The sequence below is a fragment of the Gigantopelta aegis genome, chromosome 5 (assembly GCF_016097555.1).
Source record: "Gigantopelta aegis isolate Gae_Host chromosome 5, Gae_host_genome, whole genome shotgun sequence".
Lineage (NCBI taxonomy): Eukaryota > Metazoa > Mollusca > Gastropoda > Neomphalida > Peltospiridae > Gigantopelta > Gigantopelta aegis.
In genome coordinates, this window is record NC_054703.1 from 5413911 (window position 1) to 5437350 (window position 23440).

At 41.1% G+C, this 23440-nt stretch overlaps 1 protein-coding gene across 1 annotated transcript; it reads right to left on the reverse strand.

Moving 5' to 3' along the window:
- Nucleotides 1–429: 429 nt before the first annotated feature.
- LOC121373489 lies at nt 430–21944 on the reverse strand. Its single transcript, XM_041500158.1, has 11 exons — nt 21884–21944; nt 21272–21421; nt 19062–19208; nt 10795–10977; nt 9452–9481; nt 7439–7579; nt 6799–7140; nt 5516–5965; nt 3587–3697; nt 1937–1990; nt 430–524 (listed from the first exon to the last, which is right to left on the reverse strand). The coding sequence occupies exons 1-11, from the start codon at nt 21942–21944 to the stop codon at nt 430–432; spliced, it is 1764 nt and encodes a 587-aa protein (XP_041356092.1).
- Nucleotides 21945–23440: the final 1496 nt, after the last annotated feature.

The following is a 23440-nucleotide window of genomic DNA, read 5'->3' on the forward strand; positions in this document are numbered from 1 at the left end:
AGTGTGTGTGTGTGGGGGGGGGGGGCACTTTCTAGTGGAGGGGCACGGTCTCTAGTGAGGGCACAAGCCAGATTTTTATATTTATAATAATATAGAAGAAGTAGGAGACAAAACCGAACATTTTCGTCCTGAAATGAGGGGGACTCAGATCACTCCAGCCCACCTCCCCCATCCAGTTCCTATGGGTCTGCGACAAACAGATGGTCCTGCAATTGTTATTTTTATTCATTTGTTTAAACTATATAATACAGTTAATACAGTCTCCAATGAAAGACGCAGATGTACGATGTTGTTGTTGTTGTTGTTGTTTGTTTGTCTTTCTTTACATAAAAAAAGGTTTAGAGACTGTGTCCACTACTCCAGATATGGTAATATATAGAAAATGACGACACAAACACGTTATCAACTGCTACTATTTTATTTTATTTGCTAGAACGTCTGTTTTAGTTTATACACAACTGGCGAAGGTGGCGGAATCAGCCAAGGGGACACAATCCATATCGAGACACGTTTAAGACTTCTATCTGAAAAAGAACAATTAAATAGAAACAACTTTTCAATCCCTACTGGATATAACCTAGAACGTGACTTTGCACTGCTTTCAAGAAGTGTTGGACAATACCGTTCATCACAGTTACACGGCCTATCCCGAGTTTATAGCTTGGTAGTATAATATATTTGGGCTAATATAGCGTTCTTTTCATTACTGAAATTTCAATAGAATTATATTTTCTTTCTTAAATTGTAAATAATACATTTTTATTTTCGCTGCTCTTTTGAGTATGCGACTGTACATAGTAGTCACCACACCTTGATATTTGAATGACAAAACCAACAATAACCATTTTCAAAATCGTATCTCTGCACAAGGCAGAGTCAAAAGGACGACCATAAGGAGGACTGCCACTTCCCGATACATCCTTCCTGTTTTGGTTTGTAGGAAGACTCACTTTCTACTTTGGTTTGTAAGAGGACTGCTATTTCAGAGATTAGATGGACAAATCAAATCGTGCACGAGACAGAGCCGACCTGAAGTTTAAAACAGTTGTTATGTCATGCAGTGACGAATCAATGTCCAGTAATAACACCAGGTGTTCGTGAAGGGTGAGCATATCCTGCCCAAGCGGTAGCATGGATGTGTCAAAGGATAGAACCCCGTCGGTGGATCTATTCTGTGATTGTGTTTGTACCCGACCCATCCAGTGCCCCACGACTGGCATATCAAAGGACATGGTATGTGTTGTCCTGTAAGTGGGAAAATGTATAGAAAGGATTCTGTGCTGCTAATGAAGCAATATAATAAGTTTAGTGTACGTCACAATGACTAAGTCAATGTGCTTTAGTGGTGTCGTTAAACAAAACAAACTGTCACTGAAGACTGTCAGAATTACCAACTGTTTAACATCCAATAGCCAATGATTAACGATTCAATTTGCTCTAGTGGTGTCATTAAACAAAATAAACTGTCACTGAAGACTGTGTCAGAATTACCAACTGTTTGACATTCAATAGATGCTGCTTAATAATTTTGCTCTAGTAGTGTCGGTGTCAAAATTACCAACTGTTTTACATTCATTAGCCGCTGATTAATAAATTTGCTCTGGTGGTGTCGGTGTCAGAATTACCAACTGTTTGACATTCATTAGCCGCTGATTAATCAATTTGCTCTAGTGGTGTCGGTGTCAAAATTACCAACTGTTTGACATTCATTAGCCTCTGATTAATCAATTTGCTCTTGTGATGTCGGTGTGAAAATTACCAACTGTTTGACATTCAATAGCCGCTGATTAATTAATTAATTTACTCTAGTGGTGTCGTTAAACAAAACAAAACCTTTTCATAGCGGCATCGACCGTGAGGACAGGAAACAATGATACTTACCCACAGTTATGGCATTTGGTGTAGCAGATTTTTTTGAATAATTTATATCTATTGCAGTTTGATTTGTCGTAGATCTCGCAAATCTCTGGCTGCTTATAATGGCATCCAACTGAAAAAAACCGAACAAACAAAACTGAACTATACTGGACAACACATGGAACGCAAATTTAAATTTAGTTTTCTTTAATTTATTTAAGAATTGACCGTAATTATTTGTTTTGGGTTCATGCAAGTATGAACTGAAAGAAAGAAAAAACAACCCGATATGCACATTGTATGACTCCGCGTACAGAATGAGATAAATGTGTGCAAATCGGGGTGTTTTTTTGTCGGTTGCATGAACTATCAAATAATAGCGGTCATATTTTATAATTAAATTTATGTGCATAATTTAACAATACGTCCCTGAATTGGTTTAACTTTAAACACGTCTGTAGTATTGTGTACACTTCATTGAAACCTTTATGGCGTTGGAATGCAAACGTTCATTCACTATTATTTTAATCACTAAGCAAACTTTATCTGATGACTATGCCCCGTCAGTGGACTCATTGAGCTATTTCTCGTTCCAGCCAGTGCTCCACAACTGGTGTAACAAAGGTCCTGATATGTACTATCCTGTTTGTGGGATGGTGCATATAAAAGATCCCTTGCTGCAACAGCGGGTTTCCTCTCTCAATATCTGTGTGATCCGTAACCATATGTCTGACGCCATATATCCGTAAATAAAATGTGTTGAGTGCGTCGTGGAATAAAACATTTCCCTCCTTCCTTCCTGATGGCTATGTTTCGGATTTACCAAATGTTTGACATCCCATAGCCGATGATTAATTAATCAATGTGCTCTAGTGGTGACGTTAAAAGAAAACTTTAAGCTGTGTAAATGTAGCATGTACTCCACAACATAAGATGTTCATATTTTATCTGGAGACGAGTAAAAGTTAATGTAAAAGACCACATAGTAAATGTAGCATGTACTCCACAACATAAGACGTTCATATTTTATCTGGAGACGAGTAAAAGTTAATGTAAAAGACCACATACAAAGTAAGAGAGGGATCTTTCATATGCTCTATCCCAGAGACAGGATTGTACATACCACGGCTTTTGTGCAGCACTGGCTGAAAAGAGAAATTGCCCAACTATCGCGATAGATCTTACATCAATCGCGCATCTGAAGACAAGCGCTATACCACTGGGTTAAAAAAAAAGTTTAACGACACCACTAGAGCAGATTGATTGATTAATCATCGGCTATTGGATGTCAAACATTACATTTTGGTAATTCTGACAGGTAACCCGCTACATTTTTCCAAATGCAGCAAGGGATCTTTTATATCACTTTCCAACAGACAGGAAAGTACATACAACGGACTGTCCAGTTGTGGTGCACTGGTTTACCACTGTGTTACGTCTCGCACCCAGAAAGAAAGACTATGAAACTAGCGGACACATTTGTCTGCGTTTTCACTCGACACTATATGATGAATAATCTAATATTGCACTGTAATTTTTTAAAAATGTTTTAGCCTCAGCGAGGTGTGTGTGTGTGTGTGTGTGTGTGTGTGTGTGTGTGTGTGTGTGTGTGTGTGTGTGTGTGTATGTGTGTGTGTGTGTGTGGTATGTGTGTATTGGAACCCCGAAACCCAACCCCCTACCTACCCACCTGCCCCTAATCGAAAGAAAACTAAAGTATACTTCTAACCTGGACAGTCTCCGCTGATGTGTGGACAGTTCTTGGCGTTAATGAATAGTTTGTAACTTGGAATGAATTCTGCCAACAGACAATAAACACTGTCCTTTGTCTTGCAGAGCGCTGAAAAAACAAATAATAAAAGAAACAGTGAAACTATTATTAAAGGGACTGTCCCTGGGCTCAAACTGAAAAATCTGTTACCTACAGCAATTTTAAAATGTTTTTGCCGCAGGTAAAATGCTCACTTGTTAGCCTGTCTACGGCAGTTGAAAACTATAGTCCGTCCCATACTCCTATACAAATGTTTTTTGTAAATAATTTCGGTTTGGTTTGACGTAAGATTTAAAGTAGAAGTGTTTTGGAAATAACAAAAAACACAAACATTTGTGTGCAATTAAAAAAAAATATTCGGTTTAGAAATAAATAAAACTTCAATACATACCATAGTGAAACAAATTGTCGTTTCTTGTTATTTCAAAAATTCTTTTACTTTTTTCTTACGTCAAACCAAATCGAAATTATTTACAAAAACCCCCAAAAAACCAAACCAATTTTTTTTTTTTTATAGGAAGATAGGACGGACTATAGTAACCTTTTCAACAAATATAAACACACCAAAAAAATCTTTCTTAAACGCACAGCCAAATGTTTATCTAACAGCAAAACCGATCAATTTTCAATTATAAATCGACCTTTCGAAATATCACGAGCTCAACGTATGCATGCTTAATACCATCTATTATCTTTTTCTTACAGCGTAAATTTATAATAGATTAGTTTCTTACAAAAATGTCACAGTGATAACGAATTACTGTCAAACTCCGATAACTCAAACTTCGATCTCTCGAAAACATCGATCTCTCAAAGTGAAGCGACGGCCCCGGCCGAATTGCTATACAATTTAGTAATAACAGACTTCGAAATCTCAAAGTCCGAGAACTCGACAAGCCTGATCTCTCAAACGAAATTTCTGGACCCACTATATATTGCACTTCGAAAACTCAAAGTCTGTGGATTGATCAAGCTACCGTTGTCGCTGGTATAGTGGCGGATCCAGAAAATCCATTTGGGGGGAGAGCTGGGGGGGAAATGACGTGTGACCAAAGGCCACAAACGTCAAAAAAATAAAAATAAAAATAATAATAATATAACTGTCGAAAAATGTAGAGGTTTAAAACTTTACCCTAGCAAAAACGTGTGCAAATAACAGCGTTTAGGACGACCATGATTGTATATGTAAGCTAACAGGCGCCTCTCAGGGCCGAATTCGGGATTTTGTTAAAGTGGGGAAGGCAAGTTTGATTTGCCAAAGGCAGGCGAGTCGATCTCCCAACGGGAGCGAGGTCCGTGTTTTGTTTTGTTTTGTTCTGTTTTTGTTTGGGTTTTTTTTTTGAGGGGGGGGGGGGGGGATTTTATGGGTGTTTTTTTTTTTGGGGGGGAGGGTATGCTCTAGACACATGTTTTAAATAATGATTCTCAGATACGCGTTTGCAGGTAATTTAGTGTTGTATATTGTGTATGATCAAGTAACAAAAGTCATCAAAAACGGGAGGGGGGGGGGGGGGGGGGGGGGGGGGTTGAAGGGGTACCTGTGACACCCTCTGGATTCGTCAATGTGCGTGCAGAAAAGTGTACAGAGAGTCTAGACTATGGCGGGAACCTTTTTTTTAGAGGTGTCAGGTTTTGCATCCCCGAAATTACATTTTGTTTTAAAAAAAGAAAATTTATTTGGACCGACGGGAGTGGGGTTGGGGTGGGGAGTTCGACCTCCAGAACCTGGCTAATATAATTTTTGTCAATACTGGTGTGTAACGTAAATTTATAAAATGTGTTGCTACTCCAAGTTCCAACGAAGAACGTTATGGTTAACGATCACTGGGCACACAGTACAGGAATGAGCGCTTCTGTACGAGGATATCCGGTATTGAAATACAATACCCGATTCCATTGGAGTAGTCAGTTCAGCTGTCGTCGTTGTCGTTGTTGTTGTTGTGGGTTTGACACTTGTCGTGGTAGGTTCAGCAGTTGTCGTGGTAGGCTCGGCAGTTGTCGTGGTAAGTTCGGCACTTGTCGTGGTAAGTTCGGCACTTGTCGTAATAGGCTCGGCAGTTGTCGTGGTAGGTTCGGCAGTTGTCTTGATAATTTCGGCACTTGTCGTGGTAGCTTCGGCACTTATTGTGGTAGGTTCGGCAGTTGTCGTGGTAGTTTCGGCATTTGTTGTAGAGGTTTCGGTAGTTGTCGTGGTAGGTTCGGTAGTGTTCGTGGAGGTTTCGGCTTCTTTCGTCGCCGTAGTTTCCGTTTTTGTAGTCGTTGACGTTGTTGATATTGTTGTTGTTGCTGTTGCTGTTGTTGTTACACAATTTGTTTCTAATTCTTCATCTGAATATTCTAGAAACAAAATCTTTATCAAGTAATAATACGTCATTAACTTTTAAAATGTAATAAATCACTGCAATAGATGGTTAAAACATTTAAAAAAATTATCCTATGTATCCTAAGTAAAGAGAGAGAGAGCAAGACAGTGTTAGTCAGAAAGAGGGAGGGAGAGAGGTAGAGAAAAAAAGACACTGGGAGAGCGAAAGAGAGAAAGAGGAACAGGGAGAAAGATGTGGGGTTACCTTTCATAACAACTATAAATGTTTCATATTTTATACATTAACATCCCTATACACACACCCTAATGTTAGGCAGGGTCTCCCAGGGGCAGACAATGTGGGTTTCCTGTACACACACCCTAATGTTAGGCAGGGTCTCCCAGAGACAGACAATGTGGGTTTCCTGTACACACACCCTAATGTTAGGCAGGGTCTCCCAGGGGCAGACAATGTGGGTTTCCTGTACACACACCCTAATCTTAGGCAGGGTCTCCCTGGGGCAGACAATGTGGGTTTCTATGCTTAAGACAGGGGTCTAGTTCAGCCAATACACTGTTTGCATGAGGTGCTTTAGTCGTAGGTACGAACCCCGTCTGTGGACCTATTCTCAGATTGGTTTCCCAACCAGTTTCCTACGACTGGTATATCAAAAGCCGTGGTATGTGCTATCATGTTTCTGTGGGAAAATGCATATAAACGATACCTTGCAGCTAATGAGAAAATGTAGCGTGTTTCCCCTCTAAGACTATAAGTTATTCAATATTTGACATTCAATAGTCAATAATGAAGCAATCAATGTGTTCTAGTGGTGACGTTAACCAAAACAAACTTGAACTTTGTAATTACCTATTTTTATTTCATTCCGGATGCAGTATCCTCGCAGAAAGAACGTCTTGCGTTCTAGTAACGTAGCAACGCGGTAACCTTCCTTACACTGACACTTGTTGTTAGTCCCACAGACCAGGTCGTCATCGCACTCAACTCCCTGCCTCTCACACGCCTCCCCCAGTGTGGCCCACTCCTTCACGCATGCTGCACAAGGATACGGACGTCGTTTGCAGAACTTGTCGTCTGCTCCTGCAAAATGGCTCGGATGGCACGTGCATTCTCCACGTACCTGCGGTTTGCAGTACGAATATTTGGTTGCACATACCGATGTGGTGTTGCATTGTTGTCCTAGCTCTCGCACTGAAATTAAAAAGGTCATTTGTAAAATTTTACCATGCTCTTTGTCTGGCAATACAATTCTTTAAAAGAAACCGATTCTAATTATTATACAGTGTAAAATAGTTTGACAATTACTGCTTCTTCTTTCTTTCTTGTTTACTAATCTACAGTACAATAATGTATTTGGAATAGAATCTATTAGATAATAACGTTTGCACAAATATTCAATGTCACCCATCAGTATTTGCACACTGAACTTTGACACGGAACTCTCTGATTTGGTACACTGCAACCTGTAAGAAAAAAAAAAGGCACTGACCTGCGAGACAGCTCTGGAAATTGTCCGACGTGATGGTTCCGTCCTTGCACGTGCACTTCATGTCACAGCCCACTCGGATACACTCGGAATTTTCCGGACAGTTTTTGTCAGAGTAGCATATCTCACCCAGAGTAACAACACCTGAGATAAACATAACACCTGATGTAAACATAACATCTGAGATAAACACAACATCTGAGATAAACACAACACCTGAGATAAACACAACACTTGACATAAACATAACACCCGAGTTAAACATATCACCTGTGTTAAACATAACATCCGAGTTAAACACAACACCCGAGTTAAACATAACAGCTGCGATAAACACAACACATGCGATAAACATAACACCTGCGATAAACATAACACATGCGATAAACATAAGACCTGAGGTAAACATAACACCCGAGTTAAACACAACACCTGAGATAAACACAACACCTGAGATAAACGTAACATCTGAGATAAACATATCACCTGAGTTAAACATAACATCTGCGATAAACATATCACCTGAGTTAAACATATCACGTGAGTTAAACATAGTATCTGACTGAAACATAACACCTGAATTAAACACAACACTTGAGATAAACACAACACCTGAATTAAACACAACACCTGAGTTAAATACAACACCTCGATTAAACAACACCTGAGTTAAACACATTTAGGTTAAACACAACTGAGTTATGCCATACAAAAACGATAGTACATCGAGATCTAAGTTCGGTGAGTTTGATCATTATTTGTTGAGATGCGTGTGCAAGGAATGGCACAGGGCAGGGGTTTGGTATTGTGGCGAGTGGAGTTCTAAAGTGGGTTCGCTGATGCTCCCCAGGAGAATACATTGAAAACAGAAACGTTTTCTCGCGGGGGTGGGGGTGGGGGTGGGGGAGGGGTGCAGGTTGTTGACCTTACCTCGTACACACGCCTATTCCTGTGGCAGTGTGTTTTATTATGACACATTATCCATCTCTATTAAACAATCAACTGTCGTAAGATTCCACCTTGTCATACTGCATAAATATAGAAGAAATATCGAGCATTGTTCAAAATTACCATATGTCCGACGCCATATAACCGTAAATGAAATGCGTTTCCTTCCTTTGTACTAAGTGACCTGTATTAAGCAATTTACTGTCTTAAATGTCACCTGTAATACCTGAGATCTATCGAACACTGTAGAAATTGACGTGCATTATATTGGAGAAACCTGTCTAAAGATGCCACTTTATTATACCCAAGAAGTATGTCACAAACTGACCATTATTAAACAGGCACCTGTCTAAAAAGATTACCTTGTACTCCAGCAGAAATATTTAACTTGGTATGAACTGTTCTGCCTAAACAAGTAGGCTGCCTGTCTTAAGGGTGTATACTACCAAATCAAATACCATAGACGACAAATACTAACATATGTGGCTAAAACTCGACCTGCAGCGTATCAATCGACCTAAACGCCACGGATATAAATACTACCACCCCTTATCCTTAAAGTGAATAAAAAAAATTGGGAATCACGCTGCTCATTTCTGAGATAACGGGTAGCGTCTATGACTACCCTAGTTCCGCAAACAAATTTAGTACTTTTTTTTTACAGGTGTCCCATACATGTTTTAAGCACAAGGCTACTTGACACAGTAGTACTAGATGAAATATAATTGCATACATTGTTTTGCCCAGATGAAAATATTATTTTTTACAACCAACACACTCACATTTATCACTAATCACAGGACTTGTGGTGTTCACTTCTCTATCAAAAGTTCGGTGCACCTCGAACTTGACCCTGTCGGAAGTTATTTGGTTTAGTACTACCCTAAGAGATTAATGCTAAATACAGCTTTGATCCAACTTTGAAAATTACCAAATGTTTGACATCCAGTAGCCGCTGATTAATAAATCACTATTCTCTAGTGGTGTCGTTAAATAAAACAAACTTTGATCCAACGTTCCGCTTGTAGTGTGGAAAATCTAAATTCAAATGAAAATAAAAGTAATTACCTAAGCAATCTTCGGGGTTTACTGTGATTCCTGAAATGAGACAAAAAGGCTTAATCTGCATTCACGATTTGAATATTATTTAATTGTACATTACAAAACAAAATCATCTAGTATCAGGGCAGCTGCAGACCGTTTTAGGGAGGGGGTGCAACGTTAAATAGGGGCAGATACCAACCCAGAGGCGGGACGTAGTCTGGGATCAATCCCCTTCGGTGGGCCCATTGGGCTATTTCTCGCTCCAGCCAGTGCACCACGACTGATATATTAAAGGACGTGGTATGTGCTATCCTGTCTATGGGATGGTGCATATAAAAGATCCCTTGCTCCTAATCGAAAAGAGTAGCCCATGAATTGGCGACAGAGGGTTTCCTCTCTATATATCTGTGTAGTCCTTAACCATATGTCCGATGTCATATAACCGTAAATAAAATGTGTTGAGTGCCTCGTTAAATAAAACATTTTCTTCCTTCATTCCTGTGTTTACTGATCAGGTCAGGTCAGAGTGTTTAACGTGAACATTCACAGCAAGCTGTTGTAGCTCACGCCTGTCCTGGGCACAGGTGCTGGTCTCGGCCGGCTCCTCCATCCAGGACAGGAAAGGTGTACTGATAGTTTCAGAATGTTTATATTGAAGTTGATCACCATACCGTCGTTTGACATCCAATAGCTGTTGCCTGTTTGTTTTGGTTTTATTTGTTAAATATGCATTAATTAATTCATCCATCCATTCATTCATTCAGTCATTCAGTCAGTCGGTTGGTCGGTTATTCATTCGTTCGTTCTATCGTCTGTCCTTCCATATGTTCACCTATCCGTCCGTCCGTTTTTCCATCCATTCATCCATCATTTCACCCACTCAGTCAATCAGTCATTGGCACGTTCGTTCTATCATCTGTTCGTCCGTCTATCCATCCATCAATTCATTTATCCATTCGTTCGTTAATTCATAATGAACATAAGCGAGGTAAAATTTAAACTTTTGGCTTACGAATAACCGGTCGATGTTTTAAGCGATTACTCGGCGAAAAATACATTTCAAATAGCTCGGTGGAGCAGTGGTTAAGCCATCGGACTACAGGCTGGTAGGTACAGGGTTCGCAGCCCGGTACCGGCTGCAACCCAGAGCGAGTTCTTAAGAGTTCAATGGGTAGGTGTAAGGCCACTACACCTTCTTCTTTCTCACTAACCACTAACCAACTAACAACTAACCCACTGTCCTGGACTGACAGCCAGGGTAGCTGATATGTGTGTCCAGGAGAGTGTGCTTGAACCTTAATTGGATATAAGCACAAACATAAGTTGAAATGAAATCAAATGACTTGATGCGATAGATAATACATTACCTAAAGAGAAGTTTTCAGGAACACACTCCGTGAACAGAGGAAGACTGTAGAACTCCATCTCAGAAACGGCTCTCTTTCCCGTCTTGCAAGTGCAGGTTCCATTGATGCATTGCTTGTTCCGGGAGTTCTCGCAGTAGACACTTTTATCATCACACGACTCGCCAAGCAAAGCAGATCTCTCACCTGTAGGAAAGTATTAAAGTAAAGTTTGTTTTGTATAACGTCACCACTAGAGCACATTGCTTTATTAATCATCGGCTATTGAATGTCAAATAGTTGGTAATCCTGACAGTGGAAACCAGCTATATTTTTCAAAATTATTGAAGAGACAGTCTCCAACAGTTTGAGAGGCGAGACGTAGTCCAGTGGTAAATGGCTCGCTTGATGCGCGGTCGGTTTGAGATCGATCCCTGTCAGTGGGACCATTGGGCTATTTCTCGCTCCAGCCAGTGTACCACGACTGGTACATTAAAGACCGTGGTATATGCTATCCTGTCTATGGGATGGTGCATATAAAATATCTCTTGCTGCTAATCGAAAAGACTAGCCCATGAAGTGGCGACAGCGGGTTTCCTCTCTCAATAGCTGTGTGGTCCTTAACCATGTGCATGACGCCATATAACCGTAAATGAAATGTGTTGAGTGCGTCGTTAAATAAAACATTTCTTTGTTTCCAACAGTTTGCTTCGTTTAATGACACCGCTAGAGCACATTGTTTTATTATTAATCATCAGCTATTGGATATCAAACATTTGGTAATTCTAACTCGTAGTCATCAGAAGAAACCCGCTACATTTTTGGAAATGAGTAAAGAGACAGTCTCAAAGGTGCATAATGAACACACATGATGGAGCTGTTGTAGCTAAGCATAAAACCATATTACCAGGACTTATAGCTGCTCACGCAATATCAGGATGTGACACAGTTGCGTCATATTTTGGTATCGGCAAAGGCAAGATATTGAAGACACTACGGGCTGGATACTCACGCTCCCTGTTGGGTGACATAGATGTCGGAATGGCACAGGTCATCGACCAAGCAAGTGCATTCATTGTAAGATGCTATGGACAACCGAACTGTGTCACAATGTCTGAAGCACGTCTGAAAGTTTGGGCTCTAAGAACTAGGACTGGAACAGCATCCAGTCTGAAACATAGTTCTCTCCCCCCAACCACTGAAACGGGCGCATGTATGAAAAGAGGCGTTGGTATTACAGCCTGTCCAGCTTGATCCAGTTTAATATGGTTTGATGAAAGATAATCAAACCAAATCCCTTTCACCTACTGTTGTACCCAGCAATGTAGATGTTGCGCCTGCAGATCTTTTGCAGCTCATCAAGTGTTCGTGTGCAACAGACACCCCGTGCAACACTATGAAATGTCGGTGTAGCAAATCGAAGCTTGCATGCACTATATTTTGTGCATGTCATGCAACCAACTGCTGTAATGTTCTCACTAGTTCGGTGGAGTCGGCTGTCGACATAGAAGTTGAATGAAGGAGACACAAGATGGCCGTTCACATCGAACAAACTATTGCCCGTGTAATGAAGGTTGAAAGGCTCCTTGGACAACACTCAACTAATCTACGACTATATGTAGCCCTGTAAGGTCCTCATGAAGAAAATATAAACTAAAATTGTAATATATAGAAATAAGGTCCACAGAATTGAAATGTTACAAAACTAAGATACAAGACGATACCCCACCAGCATATCAATGAGGAATTGCAATACCCATCTGGTAGGCATCACTCTTTCGCTGGGTTATAAACATTCCGCTGTTGTTGTTTTTTACTTATTGTCGTGCTTAAATCCACTTAAAATTGAACCACGCTGTCCTGGGCACACACCTCAGCTATCTGCAGAACACATACACGATTACAGCTTTCAGTAACTCGAGTATTATCCCGAGCACTGAATATCAACTCATTATTCAACCCCATTACAACTTTTAGTAGCTGGAGCATTATCTCTATCAATGAATATCATCTTGTCATTCAACTAAACAGGTAAGACGCAACCCGCGTTGATATGGTAAAATCTAAATTTGTTCGGTGATCTGGATTTACACATAAGTGGGTAGAAATGACGAAATACTTGTATTTCCACTGGCCTTGAGACTAGTAGCCTTAGAAAACCATTAGTTTCTCACCCTTGTATTGCTTGGAATCATGTGAAGAAACACCTTATGTTAAGACTTTTTGTAAGTGCATAGCTCTGACAACCTTAACTATTAAGAAAGGAAATAAAAGTAATATCAGAATTGGAACTCGTCTGTGCTAATGCTAGTCTCAAGAGTTATTTCTACTAACCAGGGTCGAGAAGGTTAGCGTTAATTTCAATCCCTGACATGTACCGGTACTAACCAGATGTAGTGTTGAGGGAATATCCTTCTTCGCGACACTTCCCTAGCACTCTCCATGCGTCAGACTCAGCATATATCTCTTCTGGTGTGGCGGCTCTAAACCCAGACACGCACTGACAAACAGAGTTTGTACAGTCTGACACGAAAGTCATACAAGAGAATGGACCTGAACACGATTCCCCAACTATTGGAAGGTCAGCAGGAGCACAGAACCCATCATCTGTTTTTCGAGGATAATCACTACCACACTGGCAAGTTCCATCTGGACCACAACCACTACCAGGAACAAGACATACCTCACTGCCGTTGCATACCTCACTCAGTTTAGACCCTTAAACAGAAGAGACAAAAAAGAAAGGAATGTTTCATATTACCCCCAGGAGATACATATCTCAGTACGTTAAGCATCATCAAACACAACTGCCAGGGTCTAAATAAAATTTGCTCTGTTTAACGACACCACTAGAGCATATTGATTTATTTATCATCGGCTATTGGATATCATACATTTTGGTAATTTTGACATATAGTCTTAGAGAGGAAACCCGCTACATCCTTCCATTAGTAGCAAGGAATATGTTTTATGCACCATCCCACAGACAGGATAGTACATACCACGGCCTTTGATATACCAGTCGTGGTTCACTGGCTGGGACGAGAAATAGCCCAATGGGCTCATTGACGGACCAAATATACTACATTGCCATTGCATAACTCACCCTGTTTAGAACTTTAAACAGAAAAGAAAAGGAAAGAAATGTTTAATACTACCCTCAACTTATTGGCTACCGTAAAACACAACAACTACTACAGGAATCGAACATACCGAAGTGACATTGCACAGCTCACCCAGTTTAGACTCAAACAGAAGGGGGGGGGGGGGGGGGGGGGCAAGTGTAATAGAATACTATGTTAAAAATCTGATTTCCTTTAAAACCAAAACTGAGGTCCTGGTAAATCGATTACAGGCATCTTTCTAGATCTCCATGATGTCGGCATCGCAGATGTAGCAGCTAAGCCATGGGACGTAAGGCTGATAGGTACTAGGTTCGCAGCTTGCATGGGGCTCCTACCCGGAGCCAGTTTGACGACTCATAAACAAACAGCATCAAACTGAGCATGCCTCTTTAACTATGACCTGTGTGTATAGAGTTAGCTTCAAATGTAACAAATCTGTGGTTCAGTAGTTCAACCATCGGACTGACCGACTGATGGGTACTGGGTTCACATCACGGATTGGGCTCCAACCCAGACTAGATTTTAAAGACTCAATAGCGGGCGTGGGGTGGGGGTTACAAGAACACTACACAGACATCTCTCTCACTAACAACTAGTTGATGTACTATCCTTGATTTTTATCCATATGGTTCAACATAACCAAGTTAATAATAATCATATGAAGCACACGTGTAATAACAAGTGTTATTATCCATTTGGTTCAACATAACCAAGTTAATAATAATCATACAAAGCACACGTGTAATAACAAGTGTTATTATCCATTTGGTTCAACATAACCGAGTTAATAATAATCATATGAAGCACACGTGTAATAACAAGTGTTATTATCCATTTGGTTCAACATAACCGAGTTAATAATAATCATATGAAGCACACGTGTAATAACAAGTGTTATTATCCATTTGGTTCAACATAACCAAGTTAATAATAATCATATGAAGCACACGTGTAATAACAAGTGTTATTATCCATTTGGTTCAACATAACCAAGTTAATAATAATCATACAAAGCACACATGTAATAACAAGTGTTATTATCCATTTGGTTCAACATAACCAAGTTAATAATAATCATACAAAGCACACATGTAATAACAAGTGTTATTATCCATTTGGTTCAACATAACCGAGTTAATAATAATCATATGAAGCACACGTGTAATAACAAGTGTTATTATCCACATGGTTCAACATAACCGAGTTAATAATAATCATATGAAGCACACGTGTAATAACAAGTGTTATTATCCACATGGTTCAACATAACCGAGTTAATAATAATCATATGAAGCACACGTGTAATAACAAGTGTTATTATCCATTTGGTTCAACATAACCGAGTTAATAATAATCATATGAAGCACACGTGTAATAACAAGTGTTATTATCCACATGGTTCAACATAACCGAGTTAATAATAATCATATGAAGCACACGTGTAATAACAAGTGTTATTATCCATTTGGTTCAACATAACCGAGTTAATAATAATCATACAAAGCACACATGTAATAACAAGTGTTATTATCCATTTGGTTCAACATAACCGAGTTAATAATAATCATATGAAGCACACGTGTAATAACAAGTGTTATTATCCATTTGGTTCAACATAACCGAGTTAATAATAATCATACAAAGCACACGTGTAATAACAAGTGTTATTATCCATTTGGTTCAACATAACCGAGTTAATAATAATCATATGAAGCACACGTGTAATAACAAGTGTTATTATTCATTTGGTTCAACATAACCGAGTTAATAATAGTCATAAGAAGCACACGTGTAATAACAAGTGTAATGACGTACTTTTGGGAAGCGACGTCATATCATGACGTTGCTGCTCCATTCCTAGATCAGATACCACTCCTGTTGTGTATAAAACTGACCACGTGTAAACTCCGTTTTTACCATATCGACGTTCTAAAGGCGGGACACGTCTGACCCTTGATATCCATTGACAACAAGAATACATTAGTTTAATCGTAGTTTTATTTTGTGTTTCATATTAGTAAAAAAAAAAGGTAAATGGTAGGCTCAAACAGTATTTATTAAAAAATTTAAAAGAAAAGAAAATAGCGCATCGGCTATTGGATGTAAAACATTTGGTAATTCTCACATATAGTCATGCAGCTAAGGATCTTTTATATGCACCATCTCACAGACAGGAAAGCACATATCACGGCATTTCACCAGTTGTAGTGCACTGGTTTGAACAAGAAAAAACCCCAATCAGTTAAATGGATCCACCGAGGTGTTTCGATCCTGCGACGCATACACTTCAAACTACCAGGAACTTCAAATGGAAATAAGTAAAGACAAATGTATTTTTGACACTTCGTCAAAACTGACAAGAGTAACAGTTTGTCAAATGTTAAACTTTTTTTTTTCTAACGACACCACTAAAACACATTAATTTATTGATCATCGGCTACTGGATGCAAACATTTATTTAATTTTTACACATAAAACAAACCCGCCATTTTTTTTTTTTATCACAAGCAAGAGATCTTTTATATGCATATTTCCCAAATACTGGAAAACACCTTTTGTTTTCACACCTGTCGAGAAGCGCTGGTTGGGAAGGGGGAAATTCTAATCGGAGGATTAGTCCACCGAGTGGATTTGATCCTACAACCAAAGCACTGCTTAGGACGGGAACGTTCACCAGTATACCCACTGATATGGGACGGCGTTCGGACGTGCGATGGGTGCACTTGTAGGCTCTTTTGCCCACAATGGATTGAGGATTTCCTCCCTTCCATGACCAGCGCACCGAAGGTTATGGTCTGTACTGTCCTCGTAAAAGACGGGGGCGGGATGTAGCCCAGTGGTAAAGCGTTCGCTCAATGCGCGGTCGGTCTGGGATCGATCCCTGTTGGTGGGACCATTGGTCTATTAGTCATTCCATCCAGTGCACCATGACTGGCATATCAAAGGCCGTGGTATATACTACTCTGTGGGATGGTACATATAAAAGATCCCTTGCTACTAATCGAAAAGAGCAGCCTATGAAGTGGCGACAGCGTGTTTCCTCTCTCAATATCTGTGTGGTTCTTAACCATATGTCAGACGCCATATAACCGTAAGTAAAAAGTGTTGAGTGCGTCTTTAAATAAAACATTTCCTTCCCTTTCCTTTCGTAAAAGACCCCTTGCTGCATTTCGACAGGAGTAGCTTGCAAGGTTTGTTCTCTATTAAGAGTAGTGTCTAGCAACATGATTATATACTCTTCAAAAGAAGAAACGCAAAACCACATTGTCGTAACATTTGGAGAATTGATTTAATTATTGAATGGTGAGTCCGATAATTACCAAATGTTGCAGGATTGTTCACAATTCACTCTAGTCCATTGTGAGTAAGTGATAGGACACACCACCAAGGTCAAGGTCATCTGGAGTCAATACCGGGTGTGGCCTCCGCGTGTGTTGACAACTGCCTGGCACCGCCTGCCCATTGAAGCAACCAGAGTACGGATGACGTCCCGGGGGATGGTGGCCCACTCGGCCTGCAAGGCTGCTGCCAGCTCGGGCAGGGTCTGGGGCTGTGGTTGTCGCTGTCGGAGGCGTCGGTCCAACTCGTCCCATAGATGCTCAATTGGGTTCAAATCCGGTGATATCGATGGCCAAGGAAGGACATTAATGTTGTTGTTCTGTAGGAAAGCCGTTGTGAGACGTGCTGTGTGAGGCCTGGCGTTGTCATGTTGGAACACTGACGTCGGAGCAGAAATCGGGACTCGTCACTGAACCACACCTGTCTCCATCGCAGTTGAGGCCATTGTCGATGAATCTGGCACCACTGCAGTCGGAGTCGACGGTGTTGTGGTGTTAAGATGACACCTCGAACTGGACGTCTGGCACGAATTCCTACCTCACGTAGGCGGTTCCGTACGGTCTGGTCGGATATCCTGCGCAAACCTGGTATTGCTGCGGCTGTGGAGGTGGCAGTAGTCAATCGTTCCCGAAGGTGGCGTACCCGGATGTAGCGGTCCTGCCCGGGGGTAGTGACCCGTGGTCGACCGGATCTAGGGAGGTCACGTGTTGATCCATGCTGCTGGTAACGGTCCCACAGTCTGGAGATGGTGCTTGGGGACACATGGAATGCCCTGGCAACGGCCGTTCTGGATTCGCCTGCGTCTAGTCGGCCGATGGCATTGTTTCTCTGCGGTTAACTGAGACGTGGCATGTCCTGGATTGTCAACTGTCGGCCAGATACAGAGGCCAGGCAAGCGAACACCCTGCTCTTTTATACTGTCGGTGTTCATGTTGCACGTGCAGACAACGCACGTGCAGAGGTGACATGGTTTGCACGTGGCTGCGTTTTTGCGAATATTCACATTTTGGAACTTTATTGTACAGTAGCTGCGTTTTATCGAATGTAACCGTGGGAATGTGTTTGGGACATGCAATGACCTTATATTCACAAAGCATGAACCGGTAGGAAACATAAAATCGGAGTTATAACCCATTTGTACCCTTTTGCGTTTCTTTTTTTGAAGAGTATATTTTAGACACAAAAAGTCACAGTTTAGATAGGTCGAGATGTGTCATTAAACAAATATGGACAGATAGTCACAAGAGACAAGCATCTGTCGCGGTTTGGAGAGACAAGGACTGGGTTGTGGAGATGGACAGTGAAAGAAATTGAAAGATTGGAGGAGCTGCGAGATCGGGAAGAAATGAGATGGAAGTCAAAGGAGAGAAAGGAAATGGGGCAAGTTATTAATAATTAAAATGTTCACCAGCCTCTGTGGTTTGGTGGGTAAGCAATCGGACTTGAGGCTGGCACAGACAATGGGGGATTTTTCATGCCAGTACCTGCTCCAACCCAGAGTGAGCGATTATCGTGTGTCTCCCGAGTGTATGACCCAACATGGGGGATGGTTACCCGGCATGCACTGCAGGTTCCGTGTACCCTGGGCTCAGGTGATACCGAGATAGCTCAACTGACAGGAATCGTGGAGCACGGACCTGTCAAGTAGTCCCATACCGAAATGGAAATACTGCGGCTTCACCATTCACCTCATCATCATCCATGTGTGTAATGTCCAAAACAACAAAATGTCTTTGTGTCTGTGTTAAATGTTCGTGGCGGTTTTGTGTGTGTGTGGGTTTTTTGTGTGTTTTTTTAGTTTTTTTAAAGCACATAAAATATAAATACCACCGCCAGTAGACAGTTTTCTGCACCGTTTCCCACCGTCTGACTTGATAAACCCGAACTGACACACACAGATGTTGTCTGCTGAACACTCCGCACGTTTTGTGCACGTGAGCCCCGTTCCCGTACAAGGCTCGCCGAAGTCCACCACTGAAAAAAAAAAAAAAAGAAGTAAAGTTTGTTTTATTTAACGACGCCACTAGAGCACATTGTTTTTTTATTGTATCATCGGCTATTGGACGTCAAACATATGATCATTCTGACACTGCTTTTTAGAGGAAACCCGCTGTCGTCACATAGGTTACTCTTTTACGACAGGCAGCAAGGGATCTTTTATTTGCGCTTCCCACAAGCAGGATAGCACAAACCATGACCTTTGTTGAACCAGTTATGGATCACTGGTCGGTGCAAGTGGTTTACACCTACCCATTGAGCCTTGCTGAGCACTCTCTCAGGGTTTGGAGTCGGTATCTGGATTAAAAATCCCATTCCTCGACTGGGATCCGAACCCATTACCTACCAGTCTGTAGACCGATTGCCTAACCACGACGCCACCGAGGCCGGTGGTTTTAAATGATTTGCAATTAGAAACATAATAGGTGACAATGACGGCCATTTTGAAATATATGTGGTAGTGGCCATGCCAAGATTTTCAAAATATCATATTTTATTTTTCTGTTTTGTACCCACATTTTAGGAGGCCCCAAGTCAATTTCTTCAGCGGTTCTACATGATCTAGAAAAAACTTAATATCTGTGTGGTCCTTAACCATATATCCGACGCCATATAACCGTAAATAAAATGTGTTGAGTGCTTCATTAAATAAACCATTTCCTTCCTTCTTTCCATCCCATAGATAGGATAGCACATATCACGGCCTTTCATGTACCAGTGGCGGTGCACTGGCTGGAACGAGAAATAGCCCAATGGATCCACCGATCACGCATCAAACGAGCGCTTTACCGCTGCAACAAGAGCACAACTGCGGCTATAAACAATCTAATATGCTTATTTCGACACTTGGTCGTCACCGATCCTGAAACTGAAGTAGATTTACGTGCCCCTTTACCGTTATGATTTCGGGCACGTCCCTCACAGGTCACAGCTCTGTCATGGATACTGGTTTGGCTTGGGACGGAAGGAAGGAAGGAAATGTTTTATTTAACGACGCACTCAACAAATTTTAGTATACGGTTGTATGGCGTATGACATATGGAAAGAAAGAAATGCTTTATTTAACGACGCACTCAACACATTTTATTTACGGTTATATGGCGTCAGACATATGGTTACGGACCACACAGATTTTGAGAGGAAACCCGCTGTCGCCACTTCATGGGCTACTCTTTCCGATTAGCAGCAAGGGATCTTTTATTTGCGCTTCCTACAGGCAGGATAGCACAAACCATGGCCTTTGTTGAACCAGTTATGGATCACTGGTCGGTGCAAGTGGATTACACCTACCCATTGAGCTTTGTGGAGCACTCACTCAGGGTTTGGAGTCGGTATCTGGATTGAAAATCCCATGCCTCGACTGGAACCCAGTACCTACCAGTCTGTAGACCGATGGCCTAACCACGACGCCACCGAGGCCGGTCGGACATAAGGTTAAGGACCACACAGATATTGAGAGATGAAACCCGCTGTCGAAACGTCGTCGGCTACTCGTTTCGATTAGCAGCAAAGGATCTTTTATATGCACCATCCCACAGACAGGATAGTACATACCACGGCTTTTGTTACACCAGTTGTGGATTCCTGGCTGGAACGAGAAATAGTCCAATGGGCCCACCGACGGGAATCGATCCTAGATCGATTGCGTATCAGGCGAGCGCTGTACCAGTGGGCTAAGTCCCATCCTGGCCTGGGACGGATACATTTAATTTAGAAGGTCAAGTTAGATAAATTATAAAAGGGGAAGTTGGCATATAGATTTACTAGCGTCACATAGAAAGAGAGGAAACTCGCTGTCAACATATAGGTCAGACAGGACAATACATACCACGGCCTTGGACGTAATAAATATGATTTGGAATGGGGAAGACGTCGATTTAGGACGATCGATCGTATGACCAATTACACCTCATGTGAGCTTTCTACCACTGAGATCAATCTTGTCCCTCAACATTAATTACAATCACCCCAAAATGTCCATCTATAATAATAATAATAATACCAGACTCGACAGGCCTATGCAATAATTGTCGGAATACCTCGGAGACACTCGGTGTTGTCCGCACTAGCGAGGGTTTTGTTTTGACAGACGCACAGTTTGTCGAGACATCCAACCGCCTGACAGATAGAGTTCACAGGACAGGAATCAGGCGCATCTTTACACGACTCAGATACCTTCAGTGTGGCGCCTGGAAATCAAATATTGTATTATTAAATTTATGAACAATAACAGTATAACCATGATCATCATGATAGTCGTCATCATCATCACCATCACCATCATTATTATCATCATCATCATCATCATAAACATCATCATCATTTTCTTCATCATCATCATTATTGTCATCCTCATTATTATCATCAATAATCATCAATCATCATTGTTGTCATCCTTATCATCAATATCATCATTATCGTTATCAACATCATCATTATCAACATCATCAACATCATCATCATCATATTCACCAACACCACATCTGGGTGGGAACCGGTACAGGTATGCGAACCCAGTATCTACCAGCTTAGTATCCAATAGCAGAGGTTTTTGGCTAATAAACAATACAATACAATGCAATACAATAGAGTAACCACTACAGTAAAGAGGCCGGCGTGGTTCCTGGGTGAATATAAATATGAATATTTACCGTGGATGTGGACCACTGCCAGCCACAAACAAAACGTGACGAGGATCTTGTGTAGAGTCATCGAGATCGTTATCTGGAAATTAAACAATGACACTCAATGAATGAATGAATGAATGAACGAAGGCGTGAATGAATGAATGAATGAATGAACGAATGAATGAATGAATGAAAGAATGAACGAATGAACGAACGAACGAACGAACGAACTAATGAATGAATGAATGAATGAATGAACGAACGAACGAACGAAACGAACGAACGAACGAACGAACGAACGAACGAATAAATGAATGAACAAATGAATGAACGAGTGAATGAGTGAATAAAAGTTAAAGTTTGTTTTGCTTAACGATTCCACTAGAGCACATTGATTAATTAACCAACAGCTACAGGATATCAAACATTTTATAATTCTGACAATTAGTCTTTTGCTACTCTTTTCGATTAGTATCAAAGGATCTTTTATATGCACCATCCCATAGATAGGATAGCACATATCACGGCCTTTGATGTACCAGTCGTGGTGCACTGGCTTGAACGAAAACTAGACCAATAGGCCCACTGACGGGGATCGATCCCAAACCGACCGTGCATGAAGCGAGCGCTTTACCCCTGGGCTACATCTTGCCTCCTCCCTCCTCAGAATGAATTTACGAATGAATGAATAGATGGATGGACGAATGGAGGAATAGATAGATGGATGGACGAATGGAGGAATGAATAGATGGATGGACGAATGGAGGAATAGATGGATGGACGAATGGAGGAATGAATAGATGGATGGACGAATGAATGAATAGATGGATGGACGAATGAATGAATAGATGGATGGACGAATAGAGGAATGACTAGATGGATGGACGAATGGAGGAATGAATAGATGGATGGACGAATGAATGAATAGATGGATGGACGAATGAATGAATAGATGGATGGACGAATGAATGAATAGATGGATGGACGAATGAATGAATAGATGGATGGACGAATGGATGAATAGATGGATGGACGAATGAATGAATAGATGGATGGACGAATGGAGGAATAGATGGATGGACGAATGGAGGAATAGATGGATGGACGAATGAATGAATAGATGGATGGACGAATGGAGGAATAGATGGATGGACGAATGGAGGAATAGATGGATGGACGAATGGAGGAATAGATGGATGGACGAATGGAGGAATAGATGGATGGACGAATGGAGGAATAGATGGATGGATGGACGAATGGAGGAATAGATGGATGGACGAATGAATGAATAGATGGATGGACGAATGGAGGAATAGATGGATGGACGAATGGAGGAATAGATGGATGGACGAATGAATGAATAGATGGATGGACGAATGGAGGAATAGATGGATGGACGAATGGAGGAATAGATGGATGGACGAATGAATGAATGAATAGATGGATGGACGAATGGCGGAATGAATAGATGGAAGGACGAATGGAGGAATGAATAAATGGATGGACGAATGGAGGAATGAATAGATGGATGGACGAATGGAGGAATGAATAGATGGATGGACGAATGAATGAATGAATAGA

Excerpts from the sequence above, each read along its gene's own strand:
- LOC121373489 (XM_041500158.1), bottom strand. The coding sequence starts at position 21,944 with ATGACTCTACACAAGATCCTCGTCACGTTTTGTTTGTGGCTGGCAGTG. Across the intron at positions 19,209-21,271 it reads CAACACCGAGTGTCTCCGAG|TGGTGGACTTCGGCGAGCCT; the intron begins GTATTCCGACAA and ends TTTTTTTTTCAG. Across the intron at positions 7,141-7,438 it reads TTTCCAGAGCTGTCTCGCAG|TGCGAGAGCTAGGACAACAA; the intron begins GTCAGTGCCTTT and ends TTTTAATTTCAG.